The sequence below is a fragment of the Saccopteryx bilineata genome, chromosome 2 (assembly GCF_036850765.1).
Source record: "Saccopteryx bilineata isolate mSacBil1 chromosome 2, mSacBil1_pri_phased_curated, whole genome shotgun sequence".
NCBI classification, from domain to species: domain Eukaryota; kingdom Metazoa; phylum Chordata; class Mammalia; order Chiroptera; family Emballonuridae; genus Saccopteryx; species Saccopteryx bilineata.
Genome location: NC_089491.1, coordinates 203420154 through 203436943, shown reverse-complemented (window position 1 = coordinate 203436943; position 16790 = coordinate 203420154). Strand labels below are relative to the sequence as shown.

Sequence of the window (16790 nt, the reverse complement as noted above, 5' to 3'; positions counted from 1 at the left end):
TTCTTACTGAACATGACCAATAATTATGAACAGATTGTATGTGCTTTTAAATTCAACTTTAGAGATTTAAAAATATATATAATCGGACATTTGTTGGGTAGCTGCATATAACTATTGATAAACTATTTCTCTAAGAAATCCAGCAGCCTTCATTTATAGTGAGACTCATCTAGTTAAATTGACTTGGCATTATAATGGACTATTTATGTTCTATTGATGTAAATTGCTGGAACAGACCTTTGTTTGGAGTTACTCATGTTTTGTGTGTTATCTTGTGCAGGCAGCACATAGGGACCTGGGCAGGCTTCCTGGTGTGTTAGTAATATATACAGCCCATGTCTCAGAAGGGAATGAGAAATTTATCATTGCAGTGGCACAATACAGTTACTTTAATTACAGTATTAGCTTCCATTAATAAGAGTGCTAGGTTGGAAGTGTGTTATGCTTTTGTAGAATATTTACCTTTCAAAGGTTGCATAGGAATAAGTAATACTACCAGGATAGCAATATTTTCAGCATATTGTGAGAAGCACATTCTGGAAACCAGACTGCAACAATAATTATTGTGTTTTTGTTATAGAACTAATAACAGTAACAAAGATATATGATATTTGCAGGGAGATCCATGTATCTCTGTTATATTTAAAATTTTTAGCACCCTAATTTTAGAAACAAATCTGTTTTGTCTTCCCAGTGTGAAAACTTTAGTGTTGCAATTCTTCAACATGAAACAGCAAAGATTAAATCCAAACTTCTGAAAAGTATCAATGCTTGGGCCCCTGTCACTTTATTTGCTAATTTTTCCCCTCCAACAGTTATTTTAGGAGCTATGTGATATAAGCTATTTTAAAAAGTTCTAGAGAATCAAAAATGACCCAGATTATGTGTTGATGCCTGTAGTCCTAGCAATTAAGACATTTACATTTATCCACTTTGAAGAGGATCATCTGGAGGGATTAAAAATGTAGTACTTCAGGCTCATTAAGGTTTCAAGTGAAGTAATTATGTAGCAAGTAACAAATGCTGTAATGACCACTTGAACATTAAAGATATGTTACTCACTGAGACTTATTGGCCCTCTTCAAGGAGCCTCACAATTGGTAAATGTCATCTACTTAGAGAGTAATTTCTGCTGATCCATTAATATCGATTTGACATGCGGTTTTCTAAACAGTGTTTTCATAGAAGGTAAAACCTTGATAATAACTTTAAAAAGGTATAGACTCAGCCCTGGCCAGTTACTCAGTGGTAGAGCGTCGGCTTGGCATGCTTGGAGTCCCAGGTTCAATTCCCGGCCAGGGCACACAGGAGGAATGCCCATCTGCTTCTCCACACCTCCCCTTCTCCTTCCTCTCTGTCTCTCTCTTCCTCTCCGGCAGCCAAGGCTCCATTGGAGCGAAGTTGGCCAGGGTACTGAGGATGGCTCTATGGTCTCTGCCTCAGGCACTAGAATGGCTCTGGTTGCAACAGAGCATCGCCCCCTGGTGGGCATGCTGGGTGGATCCCGGTAGGGCACATGCGGGAGTCTGTCTACCTCCCCTTCCCAACTTCAGAAAAATACACACACACACACACGCACACACACACACACACACACACAAAGTATAGACTCTGTAGAGTGTCTCCCTTTGTTATGAAACAGTATTTACTGCCTTGAACAGTGAGCTTGGTCTTCATCTGGTGCTCAGAGACTTGAGTGTAGAGAAGACCTTCATACTGTATTTATTTTGTTTGTTGGTAATTAAGAGGGTAGTCTAAATTTTTAAACTTGCGAGTTGGAAGGTAATTAAAATGTTCAAGAGACATCAGATTAAGCCCAGGTTGCTCTTTTTTTGGTCGTCAACATTTTAAGGAGTTTTATTGTCAGTAACTCTGCTTTTTTGTGTTTCAAGTCTTGCTTTCCTTTTTGTGTAGAACACAGGAATATGCTAATTTCAAATGACTATGTAGTCAGATCTATCTTTACAGTAACTGGAAGAGATAATGATATATATAATTTTTTTAGCTTGAGAATTTTTTTGGTTGTTGTTTTAATCCAGACATATCAGTTATCACTAAAACTGTCTCGTAATGCCTGATCTAAAATGTATTCATTGATGTTTTAGATACGATTCTAATAAGGCAGGCAATATTACTTTAATATAGAAATATGAAAACAAATACATTACTTACTAGGTTATTTCAGTGCTACAGGAGAGAAACATTAGAACTCTGCCTATTTCTAGTATAGACAAATGTTGTTAGGTTGTTACCTTCATGTTCTCTGTCTGGAAGCTTTTAAAAACTGAGACTGTGCCTTAGTCATCCATGAACCTCTAATGCCGTGATGGTGAACCTTTTTTTTTTTTTCTTTTTTACATAGGCAGGGACAGATAGACAGGAACGGAGAGAGAGAGATGAGAAGCATCAATCATTAGCTTTTCGTTGTGCGCTGCGACTTCTTAGTTGTTCATTGATTGCTTTCTCATATCTGCCTTGACCGCGGGCCTTCAGCAGACTGAGCTACCCCTTGCTGGAGCCAGCGACCTTGGGTCCAAGCTGGTGAGCTTTTTGCTCAAGCCAGATGAGCCCGTGCTCAAGCTGGCGACCTCGGGGTCTTGAACCTGGGTCCTTCCACATCCCAGTCCGACGCTTTATCCACTGCCCCACCACCTGGTCAGGCGATGGTGAACCTTTTTATGAAAACCGCCCACTTTTGCAATGCTGGTCAACCTGGTCCCTCCCGGCCGCTAGTGGGCGTTCCAGCTTTCATGGTGGGCGGTAGCAGAGCAACCAAATGGCGCCGCTTTTGGCCCACCATGAAATTAATGCTGATCATTATTGCCCCTGCCCATATATGGATAGACTCGAACAAGGCTCAAAAGCATCTTTGAATATGTGTTAAATAGTTTAACCAGGACTAATGAATTACATGTGCTTAATGCTGATTATTTAAGCCTGGATTCTCTTAACTAATAGGTAGGCTGCAGGTTCCTGAGAGCCAGATTCAATTACAGGTTGGCAATAGACTTGCTACAAGCCAAAAATGGGGATATAACTGGTTTCAGGTTGCTAGATCTCTATGAACAAACTTTTGTAGAATTTATCGTTTTGATTTGCTAATCATCAGTTGCTTCTCTTTGAACGTTATATTTGCATGCTATGTGAAAAATAGGTTTAATGTTTTATTTAAAAATTACCTAGATATGTTTATTCATTGGACACTATTGTGAAGTAATAAAGGAACTTTATAAGGAGATAGAATCAATATATTAATATTCATAATTTTGACTCCTTTTTAAACACATATAAAATTCATCTAACTATGACAATTCATTCAACACTGTTGTTAAATGAAGAACCCAAAAGAATGTTTTTAAAGTAATAATGTAAATATACTAATATTAGTAATTTGAATTCCATGTCTGTATATTCTTAACATACAAATAAGATATATGTTGTGTGATTGGCTCTTTTGCTCTTTTCTTCTGATCAGTATCTTTTAGCAGCTTTTTTGTGACAGGTAGTTTATACAGGACAGGGTATGCAAAAAGTACCCTCCCCATTTTAGCTGTAGTGTCTGTTGCTGACCCTAAACAAACAGTTTCCTTCAACTTTTCTAGGTGGAAATGAATCCTTTTCTGTGCTCCCTGAGGGAAGAGTAATTTAGCAGGAAATCACTTATTAATCATAGTTTATTAATAACATTGAAAAAATACTTTTTAAATGTCAGCTCTGTCATACACAGAAAATGTACGTTTCCTTGAGGAATCTCTATGAAATTCTTGTTTATCCTCACTACCTTCCATGTATTATATTATACTCTTTAGCAGTTCATTAATTTCAAAATATAAACGAACTCTTAGTTGCCTACAGAGTTCTATAAACAACAGAGATAGCAGTTGTACCTTTTCTTTGATTTACTTGTTTTGCTTCCAGTCATATAATTAGCCTGTTAATTTCACTGTCTAACTCATAACTTGTTGAAGGCTGCAGGCACTGATATGCTGGAGCTCGCTCACAAAAGATCTCTTCCCAGCTGCGTGTTCAGTGAAGTTAAATTGGCAGCTTGAAATTAGCCATAGTGGGAGTATTTACACTGGAAATTGGCAAATGCTAAATCTCAGGGTCTTCCTCTTCTCAGATAGCCTCTTATTAAACACAGCAGTGTCATCTCTCTCTGTCTTTTTAATCATTTGACCATGTGGAATAATAGCCATGTAGAATTTTATTTCCAAATATTTTCTTTCTACGTTGTTTTAGACACTCAGAACATCACTCAGTATGCCACTTGCCAACTGAGTGACTGAGCAAGTTACTTTGCCCTTTGTCCTCCTTCTGCAAGGTAGAGATAATGAAAGCACCTACTTCAAAATTGATGTGAGGTTGAATAAAAAGTACATTTATCTCAGTGTACTACCAAAATGCCTAGTGCATAGTGAGTACTCAAATAATGCTATGTCTTATCTCTTTGCATCTAAATTAAAAGATTTTTATTGATCTCTTACTAAGTGCTTAGCATTTTGCTGAATCCAATGGGTCATTGATTGAGATCTGATGCTCATAACACTATTAGCCACAGATCTCTTTTGCTGTACTGACCTAACATTGTCTTCCAGCTTAGAACATTTTTTCTCCCTTTATGGGTTTTGCAAGCTTAGATAATACCTCCTCCAGGAAACTTCTCCTCACACTGGGTCTGCCCATACTGTTCTCCTGCCTATCTCTCTCTATTACATACCAAGTACATAGCTTTGTAGCTGTCTCTGTACATGAAGGGCGATTTTGCAACTCCCTCCCCTCTGGATCTGAGAGCATGGCCTCTGACTTAGTACTTTTATGTTCTTACCATTTAGTGAAAGACTTGACAAATATTAGATCCACTAAAAATATATGCTGAATGGTTGTTAGCTGAAGAAATTAGACATGGACTTTGCTCTTAGAGACCTGTTACTTAGCTGAAGAGATAACACGTATGCATGTGATATGAAGGTATACAACAAAGCATTTTAATTATGATTCCTATATGTTTAGATTTTTTTTAAAGTATGTAATTTATTTCTACATATACACGATGCTTTTTGAATTAGGTAAGGCTATTTTTTCTTGGTTACAGATACAGACATTTATGTTCACAGATGTAAAGCCAATCAGATTTATGCAGCAGTGCCTAGCTTGTCAACCAGATTTTGTGTTCCTGGGTCAGAAATACAAGAGCAAGTTTGGTTGTTCTTCTAGATATTTTCTTTTCATTCTTATTCTTTGGTAATTTTTGAAATTAGGGAGAACATTATAGTACCTTCTATGTATGTATCAATCAACATTTTTTACGCATCTATTCATGCACCCCCCCCCCGTCAACCTTTTGCCCATCTAGTTTCACTTACTGCCATCAACATGAATTTTAAAACAAGTCTTTGATGTATTTTAAATAAAATCTCAGACATCTTATCATTTTACCTGTAAATTGTTTAGTGTGCATCTCGAACACATTAGGACTTATTTTAAATATAACTCCATTTCCAAGTCTATAAAAATTGACAATAATTTTATTATATTTATGAATGCCTACTCTATGTTTAGTTTTTCACATTTCACACATCTGTATTTTTTATAGATGGATTGCTCAAATGAACATCTGAATAAGATTTGCACATTTTATTTGTATGTTATGGGTTTTTTTTGTTTTTGTTTTTGTTTTCTTTCTAAAGCTGGAAATGGGGAGTGACAGTCAGACTCCCACATGCGCCCGACCGGGATCCACCTGGCACGCCCACCAGGGGCGATGCTCTGCCCACCAGGGGGCGATGTTCTGCCCCTCTGGGGCGTTGCTCTGCCGTGACCAGAGCCACTCTAGCGCCTGGGGCAGAGGCCAAGGAGACATCCCCAGCGCTCAGGCCATCTTTGCTCCAATGGAGCCTTGGCTGCGGAAGGGGAAGAGAGACAGAGAGGAAGAAGGGGGGGAGAGTGGAGAAGCAAATGGGTGCTTCTCCCATGAGCCCTGGCCGGGAATCGAACCCGGGTCCCCCGCACGCCAGGCCGACACTCTACCGCTAAGCCAACCGGCCAGGGCCGTATGTTATGTTTTTTAAGGTTCATTTAATCTATAGTAATTCCTGCCCAACCCTTTGCCTTTATTTGTTCAAAAATTCAGGTCATTGTCCTAGAACAGGTCTGAAAGTCTGAATTTAGCTACATGCTTCCCTGTCTTGTCATTTAATTTGTTTCTCTGTCATTCTTATTTTCTGTAGACTAGAACTGAAAGCTAAAATTCAGTTGATTTAATGTTACTTATTATTACTTGGTGAGAATACTTGCTAGACCGCACTGTGAACTTATAAGTTTGTCACATCTGGAGAATATAATTTCATTTGTTTCCACTTTTTTTTTACATGAATAACATTTTATTTATTTTGTATTTCTTTACTTTGTATGTTACAGTGTTTTAAAATGTTTGTAAATTGAATTTATTGGGGTGACATCGGTGTTGGTTAATAAAATTATGTTAATGATGATGAGATCTATCAGTGAGTTCAGGTGAGCCTGGGCCAGCCCTGTAAGAACTCCCACAGAGTTGGACCCAGTGGGTTTACCACCTTGTTGTTGATGACTCTGTTTTTGCTTACTATAATATTTAGTGTCCTATACTATATGTTTTAACTAACAATATATTTAGCTGCTTTTAGTATCCCTGGCCCTACTGTCTAAAATAGGGGATTTCTAAATTAAGTTGTTCTTGCTGACCCAAAGCAAATGAAATATGTTTTTTATTATTTTGGAAAGTAAGAAGAGGGAATAATGGGGATTCCCCCAAGACTAAAAGTAAATGATAGGATCCTGTGCTGTTTCAATATAACATGATCTGACTTCTGTTTCAGGGAAGTGAGGGTGACAGTTTATGGATGTCTTTTTATTTTCACTTTTTTTTTTTAAGTGAGAGGAAGGGAGGTAGACAGACTACCTCATCCCCCCAGCAATCCTATCTGGGGCTGATGATTGAATCAGTTGAGCTATTTTTCGTGCTTGAGACCTCCGCTCAGACCAACTGAGCCACTGGCTGTGGGAGGGAAGAGGGAGGTGAAGAGAAGCAGATGGTCGCCTCTCTTGTGTGCCCTGACCAGGAATTGAACCCAGGATGTCCACACGCTCGGCTGATACTCTGTCCATTGAGCCAACAGTCCAGGGTCTAGATGTGTTTATCTCTTACAAGAAAAATGTTGTGCTAGGATTTTTAAAGGTGTTTTTGAATTTCAGAAAATGTATAATTTCTAAAGTTTTTGGAGTATCTTGGAGCAACAGCCTATGTAAATGGGATGAGTAAGACACTTCTTTCTTTCAGGAATTCTGACTGTACTATGAGATAATGACTATAATAGAATATTAAATTCATCAAAAAAAAAATGTACAAGCCCTGGCCGGTTGGCTCAGTGGTAGAGCGTCGGCCTGGCGTGCAGGAGTCCTGGGTTCGATTCCCGGCCAGGGCACACAGGAGAAGCGCCCATCTGCTTCTCCACCCCTCCCCCTCTCCTTCCTCTCTGTCTCTCTCTTCTCCTCCTGCAGCCAAGGCTCCATTGGAGCAAAGTTGGCCTGGGCGCTGAGGATGGCTCTATGGCCTCTGCCTCAGGTGCTAGAGTGGCTCTGGTTGCAACAGAGCGACGCCCCAGATGGTCAGAGCATCGCCCCCTGGTGGGCATGCCAGGTGGATCCCGGTTGGGCGCATGCGGGAGTCTGTCTGACTGCCTCCCTGTTTCCAGCTTCGGGAAAATACAAAACAAAAAAAAAGTACAATGTACATCTGAGGTTGTGATTTATATTGTTTTGGTAGGCATGTGATATCCTGTTGTAAATTTTAGATAATATTATTTAAATAATCATAATTGTAAAACTCTTCTCAGGTGTTTTCTCTAGAATTGAAGCACTAGTTTTACTCATGTTCAGCTAATATTATATAGCTGTTGCGACTCTGAGATCAGGTGAGATGGCAAATTTTTTGCCTAGAATTAAAAGTATTTTTTTTTTGCAACTGAAAATAAGAAAGGGAAAAATTTTACATTCTGCTTATAAGTTCATGCTAACATGTTTTATGATGTTATGGATAAGTACTGGAAAGTAAGAGATTTTTAGAAGGGGTATTACGTTTGCTTTGCTAGCATCTGATTAAGAAATTTAAAAGAGGTGAGAAGCCTAGTCCTTTAATTGTATTTGGTAACTCTGAGGGTTAGATTGAATTTAGCTTTGAAGATCAACAAATGGACATTCATAGGAAGCCAACCAAAAGAGTAGCACATTGGACTCGAGGAAAAGGCTTGATGTGCATGGCATAAAAGTTATCAAAAACATTTGCTAATACATAAATATTGACTATATTTGAAGTCGGTAAAAAGTAAGTGTTACGCAACATGAAACGAATCCGGGGGAAAAACTGACAGAGTAGAATAACAGGAAGATAAGTCATTTCTGGAAGGAAAAAAAAAAAGGTGGAGAGTGGGAGAAGAAATATTTTACACAGGAATGTGGTGCTGGAAGTAACCCTGCTAACAGACAGATCTAAGCTAAGTTAGGAATGACACTGGGCTTTTGAAAGAGGAATAATACTGGTCACATTTAATTACAAAATACAAAATTTGTATTAACAACAAACAAAAACAAAAGTGGGCAAATTTTTCTATTAGGGATTAAGGGAACCATGTAAAAATAAAATAATGATGTTTACTCCTTAGCTGAGGTGACTTATCTTGGGTCAACCAAAAATGTCAAACGTGCATGAAGAAAATTTATTTATCTTAAAACAAAAAATGTTTTACTATATTCCAGTGTTGGAAATGACATCTTATAATATGCATGCTATTTGGTTTGAAATAATTTTCAATTATACATTTACTTATCAAAGGAGTAGCAGTCTCCAAATATTTTAAGAATTAGTTTTATAAATTCTTAAAAATGTTATAACTCTGTATATATCATATCCCTATAAAAGAAAATTAAAAAGTAAATGTGGGGGTGTTGGTGGAATCCCAAAGCATTCAACCATTCGTGAAACAGATTTTGCTGGACACACTTTTCAACATCCCTCGGTGTTTTCATCTGTCAAATGGGAATAACATACCTGACTCAATGTTGTGTAATGAGAATTTACTGAACTAATAAATATAGGTACATACCTGACCTGGAAATGGCATTTTGCTTTTTTAATTTACAGTCCTGTATCAAGATATGGAAGACAGGTCTAGATGATGCATTTCCAGCTAACACATGGGAAAATGGACAATTAGAGTAGAAGCTTTTACTGATGCCTGGATATCTTAAAATGTCATTTGATAGGTTGCATATATATCCATATTGACAAATGTAAAACTGCGACTTGTATTGGTCATCCTGTTGTAACTACGGTAAAGAAATCACATAAAATGCATTTAAATAAAGCAGATATCTCAGGACAAAAATCTCCCCATTCAAAGATATCAGGAAAAAATATTTAATTGCATAAAATGGCTTCTGTATATTAAAATAAAGATCAAATTTATCTAATTTAGAGACCCAAGACTTCTTTTATTTTATGTGACTATATATTCATTCTGTATCATTGAATTCATAGAAGTATAATATGCAATCAGGTATCATTTCTGATTGATTTTATGATAAACTATAATATTTTCATGGCTCACATGCACATATCTTGCTAAGATAAATTCTAACTCCAGCACCAAATAAGCAATTTACATAAACACCAAATTACTGCCAAAAAATGATTTTATTTTGGGTGGTTGGGCAAATACAGTAATATACATATCATATATCAAAGAAGTGTATACTTGAAACATATACGATCCTATTAACTAATGTCACCCCAATAAATTTAGTAAAAATCTCTTTTCCCTCCTTCTTTATTTTTCCCATTTTCTACCCTTATCCACAAAAACAGACACTCTTTTACTCTTTCCACACACACACACACACACACACACACACACACCCATCCCCCAGGAACAACTGCATAGGAAATGTTTATTTTCCAAACTACAGAAAACAAATGTTATCTCAAACATTGTAAGTTCTTCCTTTTCCTGGTTTGGAAACAGTAAGTCATACTGAGTTGCTTGTAGATTTTCTGTAGCCAGCATTTAGGTTTATTCAAAGCATAAAGTTGTGAGGACAAAGTGACTCAGGAAACTGTAATACATAATTAAAGCTTTTCACTTTTAGATCACCAGTTTATATCTGGCTGATTTAGTATTAGTTAAGGATTGGTTCTAGCTAGTGCATGGCTTTGTTTCTAGGAGAAGCTGGAGCTCCATGGAACATCACCCGTTGTGACTTAAGTACTGCCTAGGGTTGATAGTTACTGATATACTTCTTTCCAGATACGGCAAGTTAAAGGAATTAAATAAAAGAAAGTAGACACAGTTAGAGCTGAAGAATAAGATATTAATTTATTCATCTAACTTCTACTGATTAATATTTCTAAAAGTAATGTTAAAATGATCAGAAACTTGTTTCTTTATTTTTAATTGCACTGTCATTAACATCAGCAAGAAATAAAAATTTTTAACTGCACTAGGTAAGTTTAGCAGTCAGAAAAACATTCAGATATATTTACTTGTGTGACCACATAAGTGAATTGTGATCTTCCCATGTGTCACTTAGTATTGCCAAGGTCATAAATATTATTTGTTATTATCTATCTTATGTAAAAGCCTCTGGGGTTACTTTGTTTTGCTCACTCAAAAGATGTCAGATTAGAATTTTTAATGCCCTGGCCGGTTGGTTCAGTGGTAGAGCGTCGGCCTGGCGTGCAGGAGTCCCGGGTTCGATTCCCGGCCAGGGCACACAGGAGAGGCGCCCATCTGCCTCTCCACCCCTCCCCCTCTCCTTCCTCTCTGTCTCTCTGTTCCCCTCCCGCAGTGAGGCTTCATTGGAGCAGAGATGGCCCGGGCACTGGGGATGGCTCCTTGGCCTCTGCCCCAGGCGCTAGAGTGGCTCTGGTCGCAACAGAGCAACGCCCCAGAGGGACAGAGCATCGCCCCCTGGTGGGCAGAGCGTCGCCCCTGGTGGGCGTGCCGGGTGGATCCCGTCGGGCGCATGTGGGAGTCTGTCCGACTGTCTTTCCCCGTTTCCAGCTTCAGAAAAAAACAAAAACAAAAACAAACAAACAAACAAAAAAGATGTCAGATTAGAATTTTTAAATAATTTACGTGTTAATTTGATATTAACACTGTAGACAAAATCTTGTCAGCCAAAGAGATAATCAGGCTTATGTGGGTACAGTGTCTAATACCACTGCTCAAGAATTCTTCAGTGAAGGTAGTTGTTTAGAAATAGGGAAAGAATTTCCATATCTTCTTCTTTTTTTTAATAATTTTATTTTTTTAATGGGGCGACATCAATAAATCAGGATACATATATTCAAAGATAACACGTCCAGGTTATCTTGTCGTTCACTTATGTTGCATTCTCATCATCCAAAGTCAGATTGTCCTCTGTCACCTTCTATCTAGTTTTCTTTGTGCCCCTCCCCCTCCCCCTTTCCCTCTCGCTCTCCCCCCTCCCCCTGTAACCACTACACTCATCAATGTCTCTTAGTCTCACTTTTATGTCCCACCTACGTATGGAATAATGCAGTTCCTGGTTTTTTCTGATTTACTTATTTCACTTCATATAATGTTATCAAGATCCCACCATATCTTCTTTTTATGGAAACTTTTTATTGTAAAAATAATCGAGAGTAAATAGACTCAAATGCATCATCTCAATATTGATATGCCACATGGACACCTCAATTTTTTTCTTGCTAAATGCTACCAAATGACTCCATCTCATAGCTTGTGGCTAAATTCACACAGAGGGTAGCTGCCTTCACCATCACTGTATTGCCTTTCTGAAGTTTGATGGCTTCTGTGCTGATTTATATGTAGTTTGGTTTCTTGTGCTGATTTATATGTAGTTAGCAGCCAAAAAAGCTGAAGCCGACCAAAATGAGTCCAGAAAGGTTGGCTTGCTGCCAAATTAAAGAGTAGATTGGTTTCAGTATTTTTCATTGGTTTTTCATTCTTACATTGGGAACTCCAGATTCTTGGTTTGGGCTATCTGAGATGATGACCCAGATGGCTTTGCGTCCTCAAGAGCAAATTTAAGGAAGGTCATTTCACCTACTGAATATTCAAGTCTCTTGGTCCAGGGTGGGTTCAGCCCATATCTTCAGGGACGATTCCTGGATTTCTGAAGCTTTCTGTAAGCTAACAATTATTGTCTTGGCTCTGCACATAATTAAATTTATTTGCCAATGATGAGAGTAAAATACAAGTATGACTACCAGCAATGGTAATCTCCTGAAACAGAATGACTGACCCTGTGATGATAATAATGTTGTGTTGTGCCCCTGAAGATATGATACATTTGAAAAAAAAGGTGGAAACTAAATTTACCCTTGACATTTAAAAAATCTGAGAGTCACGTAGAGCACTTACTTGTTAATTCCCTAAACTAGTAAGCATCATTAAGAGAAATGGGTTTTGGCCCTGGCCAGTTGGCTCAACAGTAGAGTGTCGTCCTGGTGTGTGGAAGTCCGGACACAGGAGAAGCACCCATCTGCTTCTCCACCCTTCCCCCTTTCCTTTCTCTCTTTCCCTCCCGCAGCCAAGGCTCAATTTAAGCAAAGTTGGCCTGGGTGCTGAGGATGGCTCCATGGCCTCTGTCTCAGGTTCTAGAATGGCTCTGGTTGTAGCGGAGCAAAGGGGCTGAGCATCGCCCCCTAGAGGGCTTGCCAGGTGGATCCCGGTTGGGTGCATGTGGAAGTCTGTCTCTCTGCCTCCCCATTCTCACTTTGGAAAAATACAAAAAAAAAAAAAAAAAGAGAGAGAAATGGGTGTTGAATTGTGTATTATATAAGCTTATTATGTACTTTATTCATATATAGTTTTGAAAAGAGACAACGATATAGGATCCTCCTCCCAGCAGGGTTCTGGCCCAGACTTGACATTTCTTATTCCCTTTAAGTGTCCAGCACACCATCAGCTTTCATGAGACAGTGGAGGGTAGGTGTAGGCTTAAAACCACAACTCAGGAGCTGCATTCCTGGATCCAGGGCTTACTTAGTAGATATTTGTTATTATTATTTTTTTTACAGAGACAGAGAGTCAGAGAGAGGGATAGACAAGGACAGACAGACAGGAACGGAGAGAGATGAGAAGCATCAATCATTAGTTTTCGTTGCAACACCTTAGTTTTTCATTGATTGCTTTTCTCATATGTGCCTTGACCATGGGGCTGCAGCAGACCGAGTGACCCTTTGTTTGAGCCAGCGACCTTGGGTCCAAGCTGGTGAGCTTTGCTCAAACCAGATGAGCCCGCGCTCAAGCTGGAGACCTTGGGGTCTCGAACCTGGGTCCTTCTCATCCCAGTTCGACATGCTATCCACTGCGCCACTGCCTAGTCAGGCGAAGATATTTGACCTTTGGCAGCTTACCTAACACTGTGCCTTTGATCCCTTAGATATGCCCCTAAATGGAAGCCTGCCTACCGCGTTGCATTGTTGTGAATCTGAAGTAAATTAATACATGTAAAAGACTTAAGGAATTTCAGGGCACACATTAACACATTAAATATATATTAGCTATTATGAGATCTTAATTTATGTAAACATTTTCTAATGTCTATTAAAGGTAAACTTGCAATACAGAAAATATTTTCTAATGTCTCTATTAAAGGCAAACTTACAATACAAAAATAAATGAAATTCAAAAATAATTGTTGCAATTTTAGTGAAATAAGTTGAAGGTTCCAGTTCTAGAACTGTACAGTGTGGTTTCAAATCACTTGCAAGCTCTGTGACCTTCAACATGTGATGTAATCTGACGGATCCACATCTCCATTTACAAAATGGGGCAGTAATAATATCTGAGCTGCAGTTGCTGGGAAGATTAAATGGGATCACACATGTAAACACTGAGAACAGCGCCCAGCCCTTTGTGACTTTTCAATGTTAGTTATTGTTCTTAGTACTTTGATGATGAAGTGAACATGTGAAGTTTCTTATTTGATGATGTAGTGAACATTAATACACAACAAATATTGTACTTAGAATCTGTGTGTAGGTTTTCAATGTTGCTGATTATAATTGTTTTTCTCTACTGTGCAGAGAATGCATATTTGGAGATTATAATTCTCTAATAAGTAAATACTTATTAGGAAAGTAATCTGTTTTTCACTTATCCTTTGTAGAGCTATTTTAATTTTTAATAGTCTAGATATTTTTTACATCTGTAAGATTTTAGCTCTAAATTAGTTAAGTAATGTAAATGTTGATTGTGTTACTTGCTTAACTCTGTGGTCCAGCCATAGTCTAGCCACTCATTAAGTAGAACAGCATTAGAAAAAATAACAAATTTATCAGTAACATCAAAGTGGGAGTAAAATATAGAAGCAAGGAAGCCATTGATTCTCCTGTAACATAAGGATCATAAGACCTGATAGTTCCCTTTCTGTTGGCAGTGTTGTAGAGGTTATGAAAACATTAGCACTTGCAAAATGTGATTTTATGCCAGGAAGGCAGATAGAACATTAGGACTGAAATGACCAAAATTGCACCATGCCTTTTATTTTATATGGTAACATCCTTTCTTTCAGTAAGAGGGCAATCCACTTGATTATTAAAAGTAGGAAAAACGAATGAAAATTTTAAAAAGGTTTCATCAGGCTTTCCTAATAATAAAGTAAAACTTCAAGAACATGTTTTCCATAGAATTAAAACCTTAGAATTTCACAGTCACTGTGTATTTATCACCTTGTCTGGGAGCAGATTTTAAGCATGGTTCCGGGAAAACACCGGTTTTGACTGTTGGAAAGGTGCTGACAGCCAGGTTAACCTTCAAGGGATAGAGTAAATGGAATGCTTGGCTAGCCTCCTGTGAGGAGCTGGATACCCACTAAGTGGTCTGCTCCGGCTTCCGCTGCTGCTGCTGCTGCCGCTGCTGCTAACGTTGCTGGGAAGGAGACGTGGCTGACCTGGCATATCCTTTACTTTCGGTGCTGCAGCAGTCACTCAGGAAATGTTGTTTAAAGGGAACCTTCTGGATCCTTTTCATGGCACCATGGTGCGAAGAAGCAGTATCTTATCTATTGAAGATAAAGCATGGAGTTGGCTAATGGATGCTGGTGAGTGAATAAGGCACATGGGGAGCCGGATCTCTGGTGTCTTCTGGGGTCTTCTGGGCCAGCTTGCTCTCTCAAGGACTGAGCTGGCACCCATGGGAAAATGGCCTCTGGTGGATCAGAATGTGTCTCAGGGAAGATGCGTAGCTCTAGTATCACGACTGTGATCCTGTATACGTTCCAAAAATAAAATGCCTATTTCTTTTTCCTGGCTTTACTACTTGAAGATACAAATCCTGAAGTGTGTTAGATACCTCAGTATATGGAGCATAGTTTCTCATAACATTTCTGTCACTATTTGATCTTTTGTTTTCCACTTGACCTACAGTAATTTTTTAATGACTTTCTAGTAAATGAGAGCAGTTATTCTTCCTTTTAGTTCTAAATGAACACCTCCTTTTCTCACAAGAGGATAGAATTTTCCATTTGGAAGCTATTTAATATGCGTAATTTAATTCTTGCCAGGAACATTCTTTTCAATTTGAGATAATGATATCAGCAAATTTGTAAGGTATTGGTCATATTAGTCAGATAGTAGTTGCACAGAATGGGTCTGGGACATTAGCAATAAAGAATCTGCATTGCTGATGTATTTATACACTAGTGCAAGGTACTTTCCTTGAGTGAATTTCTTTGTTGACAAAGTGAGTAATCCAAATGAGCTATTTCAGTTTTTGTCACTAAAATTTCCTCAATAAAAAGTTTCTTTTCCTAAATCAAAACGCCATTTTTGATAAAGGCTACTTTGTGATTGGAAATCCATGTATATTTTATCCACCTTATAATTTTTAACAGACAGGAATATGCTTGTTAGTAGTTTGTGCCTTTCCTTAAGAGATTGCATGAATGTTTGCCATAGAAGTGGAGACCTTTTTTTTTTCTAGTATGATTAATCTAGGATGAATAGATATTTCATAAATGAGGTAGACTTAAGGTTAAGTGTGGGACTTTATAGAAGCATAGTGAAGGTTTTGTCAAGTCATGCAAAAATTGGGCTGTTTTAACTTTTTTTAATTTTTAAGAAATTTTTTTTACCATAACCCCTCCCCTCACCTTCAAGACATGACCTTTCTGAGGAATGCCTTTCACATGGGGCACTACTGTTCAGCCAGTAATATTTATTAGGCACCCACTGTGTTGCCGGATTTGGGGTAGTGATGTAGTTCAGCTCATTTATCAAAAGTTTATCCTCTTGTGATGCTTAGCAACAGGGAGATACTAGTTAAGAGTACCTGGTCTTATTACTTTAGTAAGATACTTTAGTAGTACTATCATTTATTTTAGATAAAGTTAAAAAGTTTTAGAATACATTTTATAAAAATGTTTGATTTAGTGACTTTCTGGACATAAATGAGTTTGCCCAAGCAAGAGCTGCTCTTATTATGCATGTGATAACATTATATTTAATAGAACATTACTGTATATATATACATATATATATATGCGTATGTGTGTGTATATACATATGTGTGTATATGTGTGTGTATATGTGTGTGTGTATATATATATAGGTGTGTGTGTGTGTGTATATATATATATATATATATATATATATATGACGTGAGGGATGGAAATCAACCTTTTCCAATACAAGATTATGTGAGCCATTTGACACCAAGTAAAATAGATGATTTATTACTATTTTAGTTAACGTGGATTTAAAA

General features: G+C 37.9%; 1 protein-coding gene across 15 annotated transcripts in view; it reads left to right on the top strand.

The window, feature by feature from the left end:
- MBNL1 (muscleblind like splicing regulator 1) overlaps positions 1–16790 on the top strand; it is a 223435-nt gene that overhangs the window by 91218 nt on the left and 115427 nt on the right. For 2 of the 15 annotated variants that reach the window (XM_066259074.1, XM_066259076.1), the window contains exon 2: positions 15010–15129. The exons of the other annotated variants lie outside the window; for them this stretch is intronic. In XM_066259074.1, the coding sequence (XP_066115171.1) occupies positions 15124–15129 (6 nt within the window). In that variant the 5' untranslated portion in view covers positions 15010–15123. The remainder of the gene's footprint in view (positions 1–15009; positions 15130–16790) is intronic. 15 annotated transcript variants of the gene reach the window in all.